Genomic DNA, 21707 nt, shown 5'->3' on the forward strand with positions numbered 1-21707 from the left:
GTTTGATTTGTATAGGCAGCCACACATTTTCCTCCACAAAGCTTATCTATATAAAAATACATCATATTTAAACAAATTTTGCGGATAGATCCCTAATTGACCATAGCTCATATATAGCTCATAAACTACTTAAAAATTACCGTATTCACAAAGGCAGCACAAATAAGTTTCATATAGAAAGAAATCTTGAAATTTTAAAATAAAATTATATTTTCATATACTCTCTGTAGGATCGGACTTGATCGACTATACTTTCTTACTTGTTTTAAAATAATTTATGGAAAAATCTCAAGTATTATATAGGATTTAATTGTTTAACATTTGGTCAATATATGTTTCTAAAAGATTAACCCTAACCGTACTAATACGGATACCTCGGTACCTGGACGAACTTTAAAAGCAAATTTCTATTAAACGAAGTAAAATACAAATTTGATGTTCCGCAAGTTCCTTCAGATAACCATTTTCTAACGTTTTTTCCCATCCAAAGTAATCTTGATTCGTTTGGATTGACTCTGGAGCCACCCAAAGTCACATAGTCCTTTCCCTCCTGATAAGGGTACCCGGGTACCCTCATATATTTTTTTACATTTTATATGAAAAAAAGTAAAAATTATAGTATTTTTATGTTTATTGGTTATTCAGAAATAAAAAATATTTTAGATCAAACTTTGTACTAATATTGTTGCATAAAAGAAAAAATAAAAGCAATTAACATCTAGTGTATAGTAGAGCAATAGTTTTACTATGCGTATTGTTCATTGGTCGTTTACAGCCATCGCATATTTTTCGTGTTTTTCGATCAGATTTTGGATCAGTAGTCATACAAAGGTGACAGCGACTCTTTATTGGCAACCGTGCAGTTGTATATCGATTAGTTGTATCCGATGGTACTTCAGCTTCCTAGCAAACATCTTTAGGGATGATTTTATTTGCCAAAAGCTCTAGAGCTTCCCTGACGTTAGAGTATTTGATTATTATTGGTTCCTTTGTCAATATTTTTAGTTGCCAACTCCATGCCTAATGATGTCAAAAAACCTCGACGAGAGCTTAATTTTTTTTGGAGCATGGATTGAGGCTGGAGTATACACAAAAAACACCCAATGCAGCCACGCCAATCATGTTTTACATTTGATGGTATATTTAAACACCATCTGGTCCATAGCATCCACTCCGCCTTTTTTCAATAACAATTGTCTCCCCTCCAGTATAATGCATTGTTGACAGAAAGAAAACACGCTTCATATTCTTGGTCACAACAGACAAGTGTTCCGTTTTTATTGAAACCATATCGGGGTTTACCTATATCGTACGTAGGGTTTGTCCGTAGCTCTTTTGGAATATAGGCTTTGTTTTGTCGAAGGTACCGACGAGACTTATTCCTCTAACTTGTAGTCGATTGGTCAAAGGGGTGAGGTAAAATATTGTCTATTGTTACAGTATTCCAAATTGTTTGTAGAAATCGATCAGTTCTGGCTTGCCTGTGTAAAAGGATAGCTTTTGGCTGTATTACACAACCAAAATATTTTAATTCCGTATTTAGTAAAGAATTGAAGGATAATCGTTGCCACTATTTATACCCATGACCAGAAAAATTCCAATAAAAGCATCAAGTTCTTCCATTGAAATCAATAATATAAATAATAACGGACAAATAAATACACACGGGTACCCCGGTACCCTTGTCAGGAGTCTACGTTTGTAAATGTTGTTAGTATGGTTACGGTTAAAGCAAATAATTGTACCGAAATAGCAAAATACTACACTTTTATTTGATACCCATGCAGTCCTGTTATCCAGACCCTGTAATTTCATATCTATGTGGTGCGATTCATGTGTTAAAAATGTCGTAATAGGTAACGATTATTTATTTTCATTACTTGAAATCTAAGCTGTCACTTTTAAACCACAATTTTAAAATACATATCTTAAAGACAATTAAAACCACAATTAAAAATTGCTTTAAACATACATTTGTTTATATAATACTTTTAATATTTGATCTTAATTAAATTGCAAAAAAAAAAATACATATAAATGTTTTACAAATGAAAATAAATGTGTAAAGGAAAGACGTGCAAAAAGAATTCGTAAAACCAAAATGCTCTTATACTACAACATCGTATTATTCCATAGCAAAAGCTCTTGTCATCATTAATTGGAAATATTCGTCATTATCTATGGAGGCACTAATTGTGGCATAATAATTAACAAATTCTTCTTTGGTTACCTGCAAGAAAAATAAAAATATTATCAAGTACATTATTTGCCAGTTAAAATGAAAAACAACACAAAATTAAATTAAATGAAATAAGGAAAATACATAAAAAATATATTTATATTTCTATTTTTAATTTCAAGACTTGTGAGTTCATTTACCTTGCCATCCAAGTTACCACGACCACCTTCAAAATTATGCAAAAAGTCAGTTAAAATTTCATCTTCAGTCTTTTCACCACTCTTGAATTTGGGATGTTCACGAGCCGTGTAAACATTTTTTAAATCTTCCAGGGTTATGACACCATCACCCGTTTTATCCATTTTGGTAAAGGCTTTATCAATTATATCTAAACGAGCTTTAGACATGGGGGGCTGTAATTGTGATAATCGTAAAAAAAGTAATAATAAAAAAATAAATTTATTAAAATATTACTAATAAAAGAGAAAGGAGGAAAACAGAAAGAAACAAACACCAATGCCAAAACAACAAGATAATGTATAATGAAATTTTATACATTTCTTGAGTATTACAAAAGAAAACAAATTTTACGATAAATTATATTTAAAAAAAATAAAATACACAACATACTCTTAATTTAAGCAGAAATTCTGTCATATTTACTGAACCACTGCCGTCTTCATCGAAGCTGCTTGGCAGAACATTTTTGGAAAAAAGTGAGAAAAAAATGTTTTTAATGTTTAAATATGTAATTAATATTTATTTTTATTTGATGAAAAATCTTTAGTTACCTACGAAACATTTCCTTAATCTCTTCATTATTCAATTCCAAGCCCATTTCTTTAATTCCTTTTGTGAATTCATACTCATTTAGCGCTTTACTGCCGTCATCATCCATATTACGGAAAATTCTGTTTTTGAAAAGATATAGAAAAAATAAATTATTATATAACTTAACAAAAACATTCGCCTAAAAACAAGATTTTAAACTGTTTCATTTGTATTATTTAGGAGGAAATAATAGAATAGAAAATAATAAAAGTTTAAAGAGATTTATGCGAGTTGTAATTATTTACATCGGGAAGATCTATATCTGAACTATGAACAATTTTGGAAGAATTTTGTTGTAATATTCATATGATACAAATTTAGATTTCCTAGAGTGGATAATAATGGACTAATAACACTAGTAGTATTTAGGTCTTCTAACTTCGGAAAAAATATTAAAAAAAATCCTGGACGTCAAACTTTTGAGATAGTTATTAAAAATGAAACATATCAAAATGTACATTAAATTAGGACAAAAAATTAAAAGTGAAGTGTTTTAGCCCTCTTTTTATAATTATTTTCATTTGTCTCCCTCACGACACTCCAACAGTAGTCTCTTAGCATATTCTGATCCCAAAAACCTTGATAATTAATCCCGAAAAACTTTAAATCTTGATGGAAACGCTCTCTATGTTCGTCACTCATGTGTCCGAGGTTTTCCGGAAAAAATCCACAAGAGAATGTAAAAAGTGAATTTTTAGGGACATATTTACACCCATCAATTCAAAATTCTTGAACAACAAATTTAAAAGAATTCCATGCTGCTTTTTCAACATCGGTTAATAGGCACTCAAATTTGGTATCACCCAAAAAATTTTTTTATTTGAGGAACCACAAATATCCCTTCTTTTAATTTAGCCTCAGAAAAACTCGGGAACACGATGCATATTGAAATGCTGGTTTTGTCTTATCTAAAGCTTTTACGAAATTTTACATTAAACCTAATTAAATGTTGAGTGGCGGTAATGTTCATTTTACCTGGAATATATTCTCCACAATTTGTGCAAATCGAATGAGGGACCCACTTTTTATCCTGATTTGACACGGGGAATCCAAAATAATGTAAATAAGCATTTTGCAGTGTTTGTGTTATAGGAAAACCTCGATTTAACTGAATAATTTTTCCGCAAATAAAACAAAAACTATCTAGAAGACATTTTAAAATAGTTTTTACTTTAGAGTTTGGTATTTAATAGCGATTTATTAGCGTGTATCTACAAAAAAGGTGTACTTTTAAACAGTATTTATTTTTTGCCCGTTAATTTTTTTTGGAATTTGGCAAAAAAAATACAACTCTGAAAGTATCTAGTAGCTTGAAAAATAAAAACCCATATATATCAAAATTTTGACGTATAGGTGGGAAACAAAAAATGGTCAATTAACTAGCGTCTAGATCTTCTCAAAAATACAAGTTTCATTCCATGAGCAAACAAAAATGTTTGATTTGTAGACTAGTGTAATCAAATAATTTTATATATCATTTCAGCTTTAATAAGACTTATTTGTGTCGAATTAAATTATTATAGCAAGATTTATAACAGATTTATGAGTGTTAAAGTGATGTGTGGTGGAGACCTTTTATACCCCCCATTGGGGACCATAGCCAATTAAAGACTGGTCCTTAAAAAATTTTGTGTTTCCATAAAAGTAAATTGTAGCAACGTTTTTTAAAGTAGACATCGGTTTTTTGTTATATAATTGTTGACGGTTTAAAACTGATATATGTATCTAAACTGGAAATTATGTTAAGCTGGGGCCAACTTCCATAATTTTCAATGTTGCTTATTCTTTGGTTGAAAACTACTTAAGTAGTAAATTTCATCAGAATTGCAAACTGTGGTATGACTATCATGTTTAAATATATAGAAGAACATCTTAAAGTTGATTCAGAAAATGATTATGGGAGGGAGTTGAACCATTATTTTTCAGTTAATATAATGCTCCCTTTGATCAAAATATGAAAACTTTGACCCACTCTAAAAAAATTCAAACCAGCTGTACTACAAGTTTATTCTACAAAAATGATCTACTCAACATGCCTCTCAGCATTATAGGACAGTGTTTTTGACCAATCATCACAAAATTTGGATGATTTGCGTATATGTGAAACATTTTTTTGTTGGATTTTATTTTAATACTAATATATTTCTAAGATTTATGCACATTCAATTAATTATCGAGAATGGTGCTTATATGGGAGCTATGGAACATTGTGTACCTATCGGTACTAAATTTGGTAGTACGAGTTCAGCTTATATAAAACATATTTGTGCTGAATTTGGTTTGGATATGTTTATAATTGAGATACTAGAGCTTAACTATTTTCAGATAAGGCAGTTGTATGGGGGCAAATTTAATAGGCTTAGTGCTTGGAGCAATATAAAAGTTTGTGGCAAAGTTTGTCAAATTATCTCCCCACTATGGTGATGTAGGGTATAGAAAGTTTGTGTGATCTCTCATTGTCATTATTATCCGTTTGAAAGGCTTATCAATGACATTATGTATAGAAAATTTCCAGATTTAATGATACCAAAGCTCCGATAAACCAGTTATATTAACATCTTGTTTGTCAAAAGATTGCATTTGAGAAAGTGTTCCAAAGAAAAGCTATAAACTTTTAGAATTAAAAATAATATTACCATAACTAAACCATCTGGCTAAAAGCCCTTTTACACGTAAGCATTTTACGACACATACGTTGGGCAGCATTCAAAATAAACTAATTCGCTTGTAGATTATTTTTTTGAAAAACCATAGAGATCCGTGTCTGTAAAAAGTGGTAGTCTAAAGAAGGCTGTTTGATTTTACCAACCTAAACAGCTACAGCTAAAAAATTCACCGATTATGTGTACAGAAACTTATCATTCTATGTCAGTATATGATGGATTTTCTTAATGTTTTTAAAAGCTCCTTAAATTGTTTCGTAAATTGTATCGTGTAAGAAGCTTTTAAATATATCACATAAATATTGATAATTATAATTTGCACATATAACTTTATTTTTTTCTTTTATTAAAGCAAGTAGTTTAAAGTAATATTTGTCCACTGCAATATACGTAGATATAAATACTTAAATAAATATAAGCTTTAAAAATTACATACCTGCCCAAACCAATGATGCCATTGGCACCACGAGAAATGCAAAGAGCACGTAGCTTCGAAATCGGATCCATGCCACCGGCTGAAAGTTCCTGAATTGATTTATTCACAGTGTTAGCTTCAAGCTGTTGAAAGTCCTGTTGGAAGTCCACAAAAAGTCAACACAATTAAAGTAAATTTACAAATACGAAAAAGCCGTTATGTTAAATTATATGTATTTTATTAACAATTTTAAACAATTAAGGATATGCTGTTAAAAATGTCCAATTTAACTTTTGTTTCTTGGCATTAAATTATTAACACACATCACTGAATTAAGGATAAATACACAGACAGACAGATTCAATACAAGGGAAGTTATAAAAATAACAATTAATAAGCATTTTTTATTACAAACTTTAATTAAGCGTAAGATTAAATTGTATTATGCATATCTTTTTATTATTTACGAGTAAGAATAATATAAATTCATTTTATTTGTTAAAAAATATACATATACATACATATATTTCAGAATAAAAATTAAATGAATAATATTAAGTTTAATTAACAACGGTCTAGTAGTTAAGCAGACAAAAACTGGACTCACTGAATTTGTACACAAAAATTTGTGTATAACTGTGTTAATGTGTGAATAAAGATAATAATTAAATATATATAAAATTTACAAATAAATATAAGTATAATTCATTTAATTTCATTTATGAAGTTTATATTAGTGTCTATAAGGATTTTCTCAATTAAATTATCGTATTTACACTATTTATTAAATATGTATACCAGAGTCTATATACTATATACCTGTATATGCCAGCATTAATTAATGTATATTAGGGTGGCCCTTAATATGAACTTTTGCTATTTTCAATGATCCCAAGCTCTATCGGTTTCATTTTTGCAAAAAAAAATCACAGTGCAACATGAAAAAAAAATAACCATTTACGGACTACATTATAAAAGACCAATAAAAACCCGAGTCTCCCAGTTTTGCCCAAAGTAATGTACTTTTTTTATGGACCTCCAAAGATTTGGGGCCTCGGTGTCATTTTTGCAAAAAAGTGATAATTTTCTCATGCTCATATCTTGCAAACATTTCGATTTACTCTCTGGGGCAAAGTAGTAGCCCTTGTTATAAAGAACAAAAATCTTCAAGATCAAAATCGCAAAAAACTTTAAAAAATTCGAAATAAATTTTGAAATAATTTTTTTTAAAGCTGTTTATGGCCCAAAAAACAATTAATTCCTTTAGTTTTTTCTTACTAACTTATATTGACCTACCTAAACTGTGTTAAGAATCATTCCAAGGAAGTTCAAATGTTTTAGAAAGATCTTGGGTACATTTTTGTAGTTGATTGTTTCCTTGAATTTTGAACGGTTTGCTACCTATGGACCTGAACAAGGGAAAAAAGATAAAAACAGTCGAATTTTTTAAAGTTTTTTTTGCGATTTTGATCTTGAAGATGAAGTTGTTTTTTGTTCTTTATGTCAAGGGCTACAACTTTGCCTCAGAGAGTAAATCAAAATTCCGAACTGTTTGCAAGATAGTTATCACCTGAGAAAGTTATCACTTTTTTGCAAAAATTACACCAAGGCCCCAAATCTTTGGGGGTCCAGAAAAAAAAGTACATGACTTTGGGCAAAACTGGGAGACACGGGTCTATTTTATTGGTCTTTTATCACGTAGAGGTGTCCGTATATGGTTATTGTTTTTCATGTTGCACTGTGTATTTAAATATTGTTTTAAACTATTGCTACTTTTCACCCAAATCACGAAACTTCTACGAAACTGTACAACTTCGAAACGTCATCCGATTTTGCACAAATTTTCAGCATTTAATGTTTAGAAGAAGCAGGAAAATCTTATTTTGCTAAATAAGAGCCACACTAATGTATATACATTTGTAAATAATACAATATTTGTATATTTACTTCTTCATATGTATGTTATTTGAATATGTATGTATTTACTTATATGTGTATTTGTTTAGATATTTTGGTATTGGTGATACTTACATTTATAGATTTAGCTTGTAACGTTTGACGGCATGACATTAGTATAAACATTATAATCAATAAAAGTTTTCCAACCCATCCCTTTTTAGTCTATTAAAGAAATTATACAAAATTAGTCTTATTTCAGTAGTAATAATAATAATTGTAGGAGTTTCTAGTATTCATTCACCAACCAATTCATATGACATGCTTAAAATGGTGGGCTTTATTTATTGTTATTTGTATGTGTAGAATACTCTTGATTTATATAATCTGTAGCTTAGTGTGCAAATGTGATAAGTCCCTTTTCAAAAATACGTACTAAAATCCTTTGTTTCAAATGCTGCTTTCTTTTTACTTAATTGTTATGTTTTGTAATAGTTCTTAAAAAATATTATGATTTATGTTTTTTTGTTTAAATTAAATAAATAAGCTTGTATTTTAAACACCTTTCGTGCTTTTATATATTTTAATACCTTGATTATACTCAACTATATTTAATTGAGATAATAATTATGAAATTTTGCCAAAAAAAATGGACTTAAGACTTCTGCATATCTATGTATCACAAAATGGACTTAGTAATTTTGCATTCCACAGTATAACATCGAGGAAAAAATAAATAATTTAAAAAAAATTTTAAATAAATGAGCAGCCGCACAGCAGTTTAAAAACTTCTTTTTGGAAATAATTCGGTATCTTGGGAACTATTGGAGATATTTTAGTAAAATTAAATAATTTTATAAAATTTTGGGACTTCATTTACCTTAAAAACTAAAAAATTTTCATATGGTGATTTTTCACAAAAAAAAATATAAAATTTTAATTAATTTAAAATTTTAACAATTAAAGATATCATAACAAAATTAGGAACAAATATAGACTCAAATGTCCTTAAATCAATTGCAAAATGTGTTCCAAAAACTGAGTTTTTTTAGAAAAGTACCTGCTGTGACGTTATTTGCCGTGTGATAGAAAAAATACCCCAAAATATGTACACTTTTTACTTCCATAGGGTACTCTAAAATATGAACTTAGTGAACTAAGCTGTTCATATTTTAAAGTTTTTTAAAATATGAGTAGCTTATTTTTATTTTTTTAACGTATTTTATCTATCTACACAGAGTTTTTTTTTACGTTTATTATAATATTATTCCTGCCTTTAATTTCTAGGCATTACAATATGTAATTAAATCTTAAAACTAAACAATCATTGTTCTCTCAGTGGAGAATCATATTTGGAAAATTTGATGAATTGTAAATCAGCTCTACGCTTGCCTAGCCTTGCGAGCGGGTTCGGATGATGATGTAATTTTGATAAATAAGCTTCACGAGTTTTTCTGAATTCATCCTTGACCAAGAGTACATCTAAGTCTCTGTGGATGTTCTCGTTTCTTATGTACCATGGAGCTCCCGTCATGGTTCCAAGAATTTTAGAATGTGCCCTCTGTATAAGATCTATACTGGTATTGCTTGCTGTTCCCCGTAATTGGATTCCGTATGTCCAAATTGGTTTTAAGACTGTCTTATACAGGATGACTTTGCAGTTAAGACTTAATTTCGATTAGTGGTGGATTAGCCAGTGTAAATTATAAGTTTTTAGTTTCATGTGGCTTCTATGTGCCGAAGCCAAGTAAGAGGTCTATCTAAATGAATGCCAAGGTATGTAACGTGGTCAGACTGTGGGATGTTCATACTGTTTAGTGTCACTGGTGTACAATTTTCTCTCCTAAGTGAAAACGTTATGTGCTTACTTTTGTTTTCGCTCACTTGTATTCTTCAATTTTTTAACCACGTCTCCACGTGCCTGAGATAATTATCAAGGTTTCTAGACAGAGTTGAAATCTAAATCAACAGGGCAGTGTCTAAATTCTAATTCAAATGCTAAATAATTTTTGGACTTCCCTAGCTGTTGAATTAGATGCCATTCGCAAATATGAACAATCTTGTAAAAGTGAACTGGCCTAGTTTTAGAGCTTTTTCGTGGATCAGTGCTTTGCCTTTTTAGAATTTTTTACTCATACCGAATTTTTTTAAATTGGCCAAGATTGGATAAGACTGGGGGTGATATCTCCGCTTAAGTGAGCCACATTTTTCTTTCCACGTTTTTTCATTAAGTTATCTTTCCGGATAATATAAAAAATCTATATAGTACCGAAGAATTTTTTTTCTGCAAAAGAAAAAATATATGGGCTTTTTTTGGGAAAAAACGTAAAAAGACGGCCCTTATTACAAGATTCAACTTTGGATGCATATAACATTTTACAGAGAAGAGATAACTGTTAGCAAGTTCTCTTATTTTATTTAGAATTTTATCGCCAATATAGCTGATATTTTAAAAGTAAATTAATATATCTAAAAAACCATAAAAAGATCGAGCAAAATTAAAAAAAAATATATCAATAAACCTGAATATCTCTTCAACTAATAGAGATAACCTACACTTGTAAGCGTATTTTTTGTAGACCTTCTCAAGGACTATTTATATTCAAAATTCAGCTCATTCGGATTATAAATGGATTTTTGGAGATTTTTTACAAAAATTTGAGACCCGAGGTGACCAACTTTTAGGGGCTAGGAAGCATTAGCGCTAGGAAGCTCAATAAACGTAAATCAACTCCTATTAGGCCCTATGTTCCTTATAGGAACTAAAGGAATTAATAATAAAATAAAACTCGAAAACACCTCAGCTCAAATCATGTGAAATTTCGTAACAACATCTCCAGGTTCATGCAGTTTTTAAAGGGGGCGAAATAAATAAAACTCAATTTCCCAAAAATTTAAAATGAGCGAAAAAGTACCTTTTGTTCTAAGGCTCCTCAAATATTGTATTATTATTTATTCTTATTTAAAAAAAGTGGACTTAGCACGTTTGCTCACTAAGCTAACGTAGATTATAGTTATATTTGTATTAGATGTTAGGAAAGGTTTCATTTGTGTATTGGAACATAAGTGAACATTTTTCTTAAATATTCGTATTTATAGTGATATTATATATAATTTATACATTACTAAAGTAACTTTTAATTTCGGATTTTCGTGTCAAAAATATTATTTTTCGACTACTCAATTTCAAAAATCAATTTATATATGGGGCATTTCATGTCAAGTGAACCAACTTTTGAAATCGATGTCTTCTCATTGGCCAAATTGGTCTAAAAGGAATAGAACTAAGCTTCCTTCTGAGCAAAAAAAAAAATAAAAAATGTGTCCATTTTGAAAAAAAAGTCAACAAAGTTTTTGATTTTGCAAAAAAAGTCATAAATTGTATGTTTTGAGTTACAAAATATTTTTTTTATAGATATCCAACTCGCATCCCACTAAGCGACCAAATAGATCACCAAGGAAAATATCTAAGCTTTCCTTTGAGAGTAAAAAGGGCCCATTATGAAAAAAAAAATAAAAACAAAAAAAGTTTTTGATTTTGGATAAAAATGTCAAAATTTTTTGACTAGAGTCAAAAGAGGTTGGCGCTATTAGTGAATTCTTCTTTTGTTAACATTTTGAAATAACTAAAGGCCGGATTTTCAAATGAGATTTTAAAGCACGATGGTTATAAATAAACTAATTCAAAAAGACTTTCGAAAAACCTATAGCTCAAGTAGTTTTTCTTCGTCCAGCGTCAAAATCTGTGTTGGCTGCCCCAACAATGCAACAAAAAAGACTCATGCAATTTATGTCAACCAATCAAAAGACCTTTTTGTTCATAAAGTCTACCAATGAGTTGGACACAAACGGGTTTAGCCATGCTGAAAGTTCACTTTGTATTTGCCATTGAGCTTGAAACATTTAATATTTTCTAACTATTTCGAAATTTTTATTTAAAAGACATTCCATTGCGCATAGATTTTTTCCTTACTCCTAATATCACAATTTCTACCTACATCGAAGTATTTCAATTTGTACAAGTAAGTATACTATACTACATACATAAATATTTAGGTTTTTCCATTTTATTATAATCTTTCACCGTATTATAAATAATAAAATAGATTTTTATCTACTGGTAGATTTACTTAAGTACATAAGTGTGTCAACCAACCAACATCAACATATATACTTAATACTATAAATAAAATATAGCAAAACGATTCTACTTCAACTAATATATAAATGTAACATTTTTCACATTTAAGTATCATAATTTATTACCTTTGTTATGTGTATTGTGTAATTAATTAATGTATTTGTCATAAAATAAAAATTTATTTAATAGACCAAATTAAATTAAATGAAAATTTAATAAAATAAGGATACATTTTGTAGGAAAATATATTATTAGGCAACAATAAAATACAAAAGAGAAATTAGAGTAGGAAATTGTGTAATAAAGTTAATAAAAATAATAGATACACTAAAGATTATAATAATTAAGTAAATGTTAAAACTAAATGTGTTGGATAGGCTCCTAAAATGTTATGAGTGTAATTAAGAAAATTTATCAATTTATTAAACAATAATTTTGTAATCAACAAGTTAGTAAGGCTATACATATTTGTCAAAGGTGAATTTGAAAGTTAAACAAGTTATTTTATATGTGTGTTCGTTTTCACAATATTTTTAGTAGTATTTTATAATTTCCGTTTTCGTACACAAAAAATAGTACAATAAACTTGGTAGAATTATTAGGGAGAGTTGTTAATTAGTTACTTTGTTATGTTAAACTACAGCAACGAAGCCAAATAAAATATTAGATTGTTTCTTTAGATTTGCACCACTCTGATCTTTTATTTTATCTGCTGGACACTTCACAAAATTCATATAGTTGTGTTCAAAAGAACTGACTAATTTCCCTAATAATTCTACCTGGTTCCTTGTAACAAGATTTTTCCAAATAATGACAATAAAACAAAATAGTTTAGATAGCTATTTATTCAATCTAAGCTTTCTTTTGAAAAAAGCCCATTTTGAAAAATGTTAAAAAACTTTATGATTTTGCAAAAACAAGTCAAAAATATTTTATTTTGTTTTGCTAAGAACAAAATAAGTTACATGGATTAGAAGAAACACCAGTTTGGCCAAAATGTCAAAAGAAAGAAAAGCGACCAAAAAGTTTATCAAAGAAAAGAGCTTTCATTTCAGCAAAAACGTCAAAAAAAATTTTGATTTTGCTAAAAAAGAGTCGAAAATATTAAATTTTTTTCCAAAGAACCAAAATTGGACAAAAGAGAGAGTTCTTCATCGATCTTGTTGAAAAATTGTTTCTGAATTACTAACCTTAATGCATTTCAAGCCGATCGGAAGACATCGATTTCAATATCAGCAAAGTATGTATCGCAAAAAAATTGTTATGAATCTGAATCTGAAGTCTAAACTATTGCTCCGATTGCAAAATGATGTACAAAAGAATCCTAGAAGATGACATAGACTTAAGTAAATGAAATTTATGACCACTCTTTTGGAAGTAAAATAAAATAGTTTTTAATTTTTTTGTTTCTTTTTTAAAAAAAATTTTTTTTTTGAAAACAAAAATTTTTGGTTGGTTTTTCACGGTCATATGTCATTTTTGAAACCATGTATTTTTTCAAAATTTTACCTCTAGCAAATAATGGGGCAAGGGCGGGCAGATGGGAATTTTTGCATTAGGTAAAGGAGTAAACCAAGAACTTATTTTGAAAATATGGCAAATATAGAAATTGATAGTTTTTTGTATTTTCCATCAAAGTGGAGAAATATTGAAAAAATGTATAGTTGGTAAATATCGTTTGGAACCATGTCTTTTTTCAAAATTTTACCTCTAGAAAAAAATGGGGCAAGGATGGGCAGCTGGGAATTTTTGCATTAGGTAAAGGAGTAATCAAGGAACTTATTTTGAAAATATGGCAAATATAGAAATTGATAGTTTTTTTATTTTCCTTCAAAGTTGAGAAATATTGAAAAATTTTTTCAATATTTCTCAACTTTGAAGGAAAATAAAAAAATATCGATTTACCTGGACAAATACAAAGCAAACAGTACAATTTTTGTTTATTCTTTTCTTAATAAATATCTCTATCAAAAGAATCAAAAATAATGACGATCAGTTACATAGTTTTCGATATATTGTATCTGAAAGCGGACCAAATAACCAAAAAATTGTCTGTTTTTTTGAAAACTGAAAATCAGTCAACTTTGAAGAGCTTTATCTTCTGAATCAAAAATCTGATTGTAATAAGAGAAACATTTTATTTTTTAGGGGCACATGAAATTTTGATTTTTGCTACCTCACTTGTTCTACGGGCCACTGTGCGTCGTGAAAAATAATCAAAGTCAAAATTTTGAAATGAGTTTAAAAAGTGCTAAATTATGACAAATATTTTTTGGAATTTATTAGAAATAAGAGGATATTTTCAGAAAAATATTTGGACATTCATTACCGAATATGTTTGCGAAAAACATAATAAAGTCAAGGTATAAATCGAAAATTTCAAAATTTAAACATAAATATATTTGAGACTGCAAGAGATAACTTACTGAAATTAACATTGCCAATTGCTTTATAACATTTTCATTCATTGAAATAAATGGTGGATTTCATGTCAAGATGAAATCAAAATTTTACATTTTGGCCAAGAAGGTGTTTTTTCTCATCCATGTAACTTATTACCTATTGTTGTTAGCAAAATATGTCCCAAATAGTGAGATAGCAATTTTGTCAATCTTTCGAAAAAAAATTAAAAAAAAATTAAAAATTTTTGACATTTTTTTTCCAAAATCAAAAACTTTTTTTTCAAAAGAAAGCTTGGATATTTTTCTTGACCAAATCGCTTAGTGGGATGTGAAATAAGGTAGGATCACACATGACAAATATTTGACGAAAAAGACGTAACCACTAAATAAAATATATTTGAATTCTTTTATTTATTTCAAAAACTTATTTTACTTTGGATGATTCAAAACAAAAAATTTAGTTTTATTTTATTTGATGCTGTTTGATCTTACAAAACACTTGTAAGAGTAAACACGTCAAAAAAAGTGGTTACTTTTTTTTGAACAAATATTTGCCATGTGTGACCCTACCTTTAGATATCTATCAAAATAAATGTTTTGTAACTCAAAACATACAATTTTTGACTTGGCAAATAGTCAAACTCAAAGAATTCTCCACCGATCTTGCTGAAAAATTATGTCTGAATTACTATCCAATAGAGTTAACCTTGGTGTAAATTTCATCCCGATCGGAAGACATCGATTTCAAAAGTTGGTTCACTTGACATAAAATCCCCCATATTTATACAGTGGTGGCCAGCTATTTAAGACAAATACTTGAATTTTTTTCATCAACTGAATTTTAAGGGCGATAGAGCCAAAACAAAAGGACCTAAGGGTATGAAATTTATTATTAATATTTCTAGTTTCTCAAAAATGTTTGGAAAAATTGGTACAACATATATGGACAAAGATATGTGGAAACCACCTCACCGAACATCCGCAGAACTAAAAATACGAAATTTGGTCCGAATATTTTATAATAATAAAAATATATACAGTTGAATAAAACACACTTGTGTGTTAAAACAGTCCTCATGAATTCATATTTGTGGAAATATTTGAAAAAATAATTAAGAATCACATGGAATTTAGCAAATAATTTTTGTCTTAATTACCTGGCCACCACTGTATTTGTACAAGCCGAACAAAGTTTCCCTAAACAGAGGTGATCGAATTTTACACCCTTTATCTCACATTGTATTCGAGCAAAATGTACGTTTCTTAAAGCAATGTTATTCTCTATGATTTGTTCGGAAGTGTAGTTTCAAATTAATCAGATTTATTACCACCTTTTTTTTGGTTGTCCGAACTGGTTGAATCGTGACTCTTTTCACAAATTTAAATGGTTAAAGAAGATGCATTTCTAGAATTAATGATTAGCAGTAAGACTCTGAATATGTAGAAACCGATGCAAAGATAACGCACTAATGTGCATATGATAGACCGAAATTTATGATATTATATAAATTTATTGGAAGAGATTCTACGAACAGAAGAAGATGTGGTACGAAGTATCGCTATTGACATTAAAATTAAACTGTGTTGTGATATAAAGAGAACAGTGCAAGTCAAACATTTAAAAGACATATCATCATCAGACAATTGATATAATTCTGAAGCTAATGCTAATGCCGCCGTTGTCCCATTTCAGACCTCTATTCTGGTGCTTAAAAAGTTAATTTATAATCAATTGTAAGGGCCAAATGTTAAAGAAGCGATTCCGAATTAATATTTGTAATTTGGTAAGTATAAATTGTAATTAAAAACTAAAGTATTTTCAATAGTTTCTTCATCATAAATTAAACCATTAATATGAACCACTTTTAAATACTAGAAAGTTTAGCATAACTTTTCAAGTAAGATTGTCTCGAATAATTAGTAAAATTCCTAAAAATGGGCAGAATTTGTAATTGTAATGCTTTAGACCTCTACAAGAGGAAAACCCATCAGTCAAAATATAACAATTAATTCTTTAATGGACATTCATCCACTAAAAAGATCTAATATAATTTAAACACAAAAAAATAAAAAGAAAAAAACAACTACATAATACCACCAGGTTGTGTTAATTCTTAAACAAATGAGTTGAATGACTTTAAAAATTTAATACAAACAAAGAACTCAAGCAGAATTAATGATTTTAAAGTTTTTTTTATTTTTTGAATTTTTTGTTTAACATGAAAAGCCATTCAGTGGTGATTGTTAGTAACAATAAACAAAAAATACATTTGAACAACAACAGAAATATATAAAAACAGGCAAAATAAAAACAGTCAACAAAAATAATACACTTAAATACACGTTTATGTATGTATGTATAATATGGTCAGGTAGAAAACACAAACTACAGATGTGTACAAAAAATAAGATACATATACTTTCACCAGATACACAGTGAATCACAGTACAAACAAATTAAAAGCAAAATATTTCATCTAGACTTAAACAGGTAGGTAGACAGACACACACATAATGACTAATACAATATTTAATTTAATAATAATTTAGTTTTTATTGTTATGGCAAGCACAATATTAAATTAAATAAACGGAAATAATTATTTTTAATTATTATGACATTGAAGGTAATTTATAAATTATAACATTTGAAAATAATTAATTAAAAACTTACAAATATATCATCACCCATTTTGTAGGCTTAAATACTTTTATTTGCTGTCTTAATAACAATAACTTTAAATTAACAGAAATAAAAAAATAGAAATTTTAAATTAAAAATACAAATAATTTAAAAAAACAAAATAAATATTAAAACTCACTTTATCACTATAAAAACTGTTTTGAATTTGCTTTATTTTATTTTATAGATTTCTTTATAATTTTGTTTATTTTATTCTCTATATAAATTCCAACTAAACGTTGTTACTTGGCCGGCTTTGAAAATCTAACTGAAATTTCAATGCCAAACAAATAATTCCCCAACCACAACACTGCGATCTCTTTTAATGTGTGTGTTTGGATAAAAAAAAACAAAAACATACACAATTTAAAACAAACTGAAAGATACAAAACCCACCGTACACAAAGCAGCGATAGCAAACAATAACAACAAGTGGTTAAAAATGTAGAGCACGCCTATAATTTTATTAGTCAGCCAGTAGGTCGGTCACAAGCAGTGTTGCCATATATATTTTTTCCAAAAACTTTTTTATTTCTGAACAAAAGAAAACTTTTCTCTTTTTATACCTTTCTTCAAGGGTATCTATAAGTTTGTCATTCCGTTTTAATTTCTACATTTATATATATTCTGGATCGCTATAGATAGCGGAGTCGATATAGCCATATCCCCCTATCCGGCTCTATGTTGAAATCAACTTTCCTTAGCCCCAAATAACTTACACACATGATTCTTACATCAATATATCCGCTATAGACAGGGGATGGGTTATCTCCCATAAAAAGTAAACATTTATTTCAAAATATCTTGAGAATTATAATTACGAGTTTATTCAAACTTTGTCCGAATAGCTCTCTTATCATTTTACATAGTTTGGCTGAAAATGTTCGAGATTGAATTAGGGGAAGCTATAGTAGCTATCAATTTAGGACAGTATTGTGCGAACTACCAACAATTTTAAATAAATATTAAAATTTGTATACATGGGAAAACCTTCAATATATGGGGGGTTTTCAAAATTACACAATTTTTGAAACAGATGTCTTCCGATCGGTATGAAATTTATACCAAGGTTAGTCCTAGTGGTGTAATGTTAAAAAAAAACTTGTAAACTATTTGTGACTAATTTTGCTAAGAACAATAAGTAATAAGTTACATGGATGAAAATAATACCTGTTTGGCCAAAATGTCAAACATTGACCCCCTCTAACTTAGAGAGTTATTGAAAGATCTGTTTGAATAATTGTGTCTAAGCTACTATAGAATATGACTAAACTTGGTCCCTTTTTGGACAAGCTATAATAATTTCCAAAAAAAAAATGTTTTCAGCTTACAAAAAAGGGAAAACTTGACATATGGCAACACTGGTCACAAGAGTCGCTTTTTTCTCTCTCGCTGCCTTTCTTTACACTCTATATATGAGCGTCTAAATATGTGGGTATTCCACATAAAACTACAAGCTAGTTTATTTTTTCTTCTCGGAAATGTTTTATCACAAAAATATCATAAAAAACAGAGTCTCAAAAGATTGAAAACATATGAATGTTATTTAAAATACCTACTAATTATTCACACATTTATAACAAAAAGGTTCGTTATGCCCCACACCCGAATAGTGGGAACTGATCATTTTCAAATAATTGAAAATTATGCATAATTGGCCATATATAAATCACATGACACACTTTCGCAAATCTCAACAAATATTTATATTAAGATAAAATGCAATAATTATGTTTAACCCATTAATGCCTGACCCCAGAATCCGTTGTCCGATTTTGATGAAATTTTATACAGACAGTACTTAAGGCATTAATATTGCCGTGGATATTTTTAATTTTTATTATCTGCCATACCTGAGCCTGCAGGGTATGGGTATTTTTCTACCCACTTCGGCATATATGGGTTCTAAAATGTATGTTTTTTTTAATTAGCTACTTAGAAAAAGGAAGCTCCTAACGCACTTTTCGATGTTTTGATGATTACGTTATAGATTTATCAATACCTAGCTACAGGCGCGGATACAGAGGGGGGTAATAGGAATTCCCCCTCCCCCAAAACTGAAAATTGTTCATATAAAAAAGAGAAAAATGTAGAACAAATTTTAAATTCCAAAAACTAACCACACACCCCCACCCCCAAAATGGTTGATCTGGATCCGCGCCTGCCTAGCTGCCTACATAATTCTGGCTTGATAAAAAATATTGTTACATTTTTGGATAGAGTAAAAGATAATAATAAGTCGGTAAAAATTGACAAAGTTCTAAAATTTATCAAAAATTCTTCAACATCTTAAAGTTTTAACAGTTGTTGGCTAACAATTATAAATAGATGAGGAAAATAACGACGCAAACCACACATATTTTCCATCAGATAAAGTTGATACTTTTAGAAAATATTATATTGTCTGATGAAATTCAAAAAACTAATGAAAAGTCTGGTAAGTATGAGACGGAGTGTATTTATAAGATCTAAAGTTGAATCTTGACGTTGAAAATAATGGAAATATTGGTCTCCATAATATAGGACCATATTTTTGTTAATAAAGAGAAAGTCTAGGAAACATTATATAGAAAATATATGGGGTTATTGGGAATTTATTATTCAAGTTTTCTATGACTATTATTAAGACCATGGTAACTTTAATAATGGTTCTGGTAAAGTTTTCACAAATGACTAACAAATTGAGGAGGAATGGAACTCTCTAACACTACCCAGTAGTTTGACAAGAACTCAATATACCCGTAAACTACACTAATTTTCACTATTGTCTAAACACCTAGTTGACTCTAACTTGTATGTATTGGGACATTCTTCAAGAATGTACTCGTTGTAATGCAGAGTGGAGACGGTTGTTACTTAAACAATCCCAGGTATTGCATGGCGGAGGCAGTCGTCACTTTACTGGTCCTAAGAAATCTAGAGATGGGGACATTTGACACTTGTTTTTTTGTATAGTACTTCAGAAAACAGTTATTCAACCTATTATGACAATTTCGAATGCAGAGTAAATTGTCCACTTGCAATCGACAAAATGTAGCTATTGTCCCCAAAGAGTCAATTGACTTCCTTCTGTGGCTATTGGTAACCTGTAGATCGGATTGCTATTTTCAGAATGCCACCATGAACTGTGGGGTTTAAAAACCCCTACACACACATAACTGCCATTTTTTTCAACATAAGATAATTGTGGTAATCACCATCAATATAAAAGAACAGGTTTGGTATCATTATTTCATGGTCGAAAGATATTTTATATAGTCATGTATTCTCATACTTTTAAATGTTTTTATTATGATTTTCTAAAGAAAAAACTGAATTTTTACTTGAAAAATTAAATTAATATTTCATATGTTTTAGAACCCATATATGACGAAGTGGGTATTTTTATACCCAATCCACAAAATCGTACTTGTAGCTTAGGAAAGTGTGTCTAATCACTTGGTTATTTTGTTTGCTGATAGATTACATCTAAGACTATTAGACACATGGAGGGCATGGGGGACTTGCACTCCCCCGTTTTCTAGAGCCGTTTATTTTCGAATTTTGTGATTTTGTGAAATTGCTCAACTTTGCCCCACTAGTTTCCCACCAAGGAATGACCTAATGTTATCGAAAAAAATATTTTAAGTAGATATTTTAAGTTTATATCGCTCTCCTAGAATTTTCTAGAATTTTTCTAAAATTGTTCTATTTTTGGGTATTTTTCTACCCATTCGGCGTTAATGGGTTAATGTATGAACTGCAGCATTATTGCTGAATTTTAAGACGATTGGCCCATTATTGGTTATACCTCCAATATCAGACCATTATTTTGAAACACTTCTGCAATATAAATTTATTAAAAATATTGGCCATTGTTAGCTATGACCTTTTTTTCATATTCTGGTAGTTTTTCGCCAAATACTAGCTTTATCCAAATCAGTTGCACTCGGTATAGATTCCATGTGCTGGTCTGGTCTAATTTTAGCAGCTCATAACAGATAGACCCTTTTCTTCCCATCGAATACATAGCATTACCTTAGCGCCATGTATATTTGGCTGGTAGGCCGGTGTTCACGTACGATCACGTACGATCACTTACGCTTCGGGTTATTGTAATGGATCCATTTTTAATCGCAAATATTTATTCGGTGTAAAAATTATTTTCTTTTATAGCGTCCAAAAATCACTTTTTGGTTGGTCTATTGAGGCTGATCAAAGAGTAACTTTTACTGGTGTTCGATATGACTACATGATATCAGAGTTCTTAAATTATTTGCAATCCACAAACAAGTATAACAAGTAGTCCGACTCTTATAGAATTTGCGTACATACGGTGTTAATACACGTCATGAAATTAGGTCGCATGATTTCTTTTAATATGAAACTTATTTTTGTTAAATTATATTTGGATTTCAAAATATTTATGAGATTTATTATCGTTAAAGCGATTTTCAGAAGTGTTCCTTATATGAGAGCTATGGTCAATTCTGGATTGATCCGGGAGACATTCGTCATT

At 29.4% G+C, this 21707-nt stretch overlaps 1 protein-coding gene across 2 annotated transcripts; it reads right to left on the minus strand.

Annotated features, from left to right (window-relative positions):
* Positions 1 to 1957: 1957 nt before the first annotated feature.
* Positions 1958 to 17475, minus strand: LOC135959112 (calcyphosin-like protein). Of its 2 annotated transcripts, XM_065510478.1 has the most exons (8): positions 17349 to 17426; positions 17201 to 17262; positions 8120 to 8209; positions 6110 to 6243; positions 2971 to 3090; positions 2810 to 2867; positions 2380 to 2592; positions 1958 to 2230 (listed from the first exon to the last, which is right to left on the minus strand). In XM_065510478.1, exons 2-8 carry the CDS (start codon positions 17216 to 17218, stop codon positions 2126 to 2128), a joined length of 738 nt encoding a protein of 245 aa, XP_065366550.1. In that variant the 5' UTR covers positions 17219 to 17262; positions 17349 to 17426; the 3' UTR covers positions 1958 to 2125. The 2 variants fall into 2 exon arrangements, with proteins under 2 accessions (XP_065366550.1, XP_065367254.1); XM_065511182.1 differs by lacking the exon at positions 8120 to 8209 and having other exon boundaries at positions 17349 to 17475.
* Positions 17476 to 21707: the final 4232 nt, after the last annotated feature.

Source organism: Calliphora vicina, chromosome 1, assembly GCF_958450345.1.
Source record: "Calliphora vicina chromosome 1, idCalVici1.1, whole genome shotgun sequence".
Classification (NCBI taxonomy): domain Eukaryota; kingdom Metazoa; phylum Arthropoda; class Insecta; order Diptera; family Calliphoridae; genus Calliphora; species Calliphora vicina.

What these genes read in the sequence shown, in the direction of transcription:
- LOC135959112 (XM_065510478.1), bottom strand. An exon ending in GGCATCATTGGTTTGGGCAG is followed by an intron (nt 3,091 to 6,109) that starts GTATGTAATTTT and finishes TTTCAAAAACAG; the next exon opens with AATTTTCCGTAATATGGATG. An exon ending in ATTAAGGAAATGTTTCGTAG is followed by an intron (nt 2,868 to 2,970) that starts GTAACTAAAGAT and finishes TCTGCCAAGCAG; the next exon opens with CTTCGATGAAGACGGCAGTG.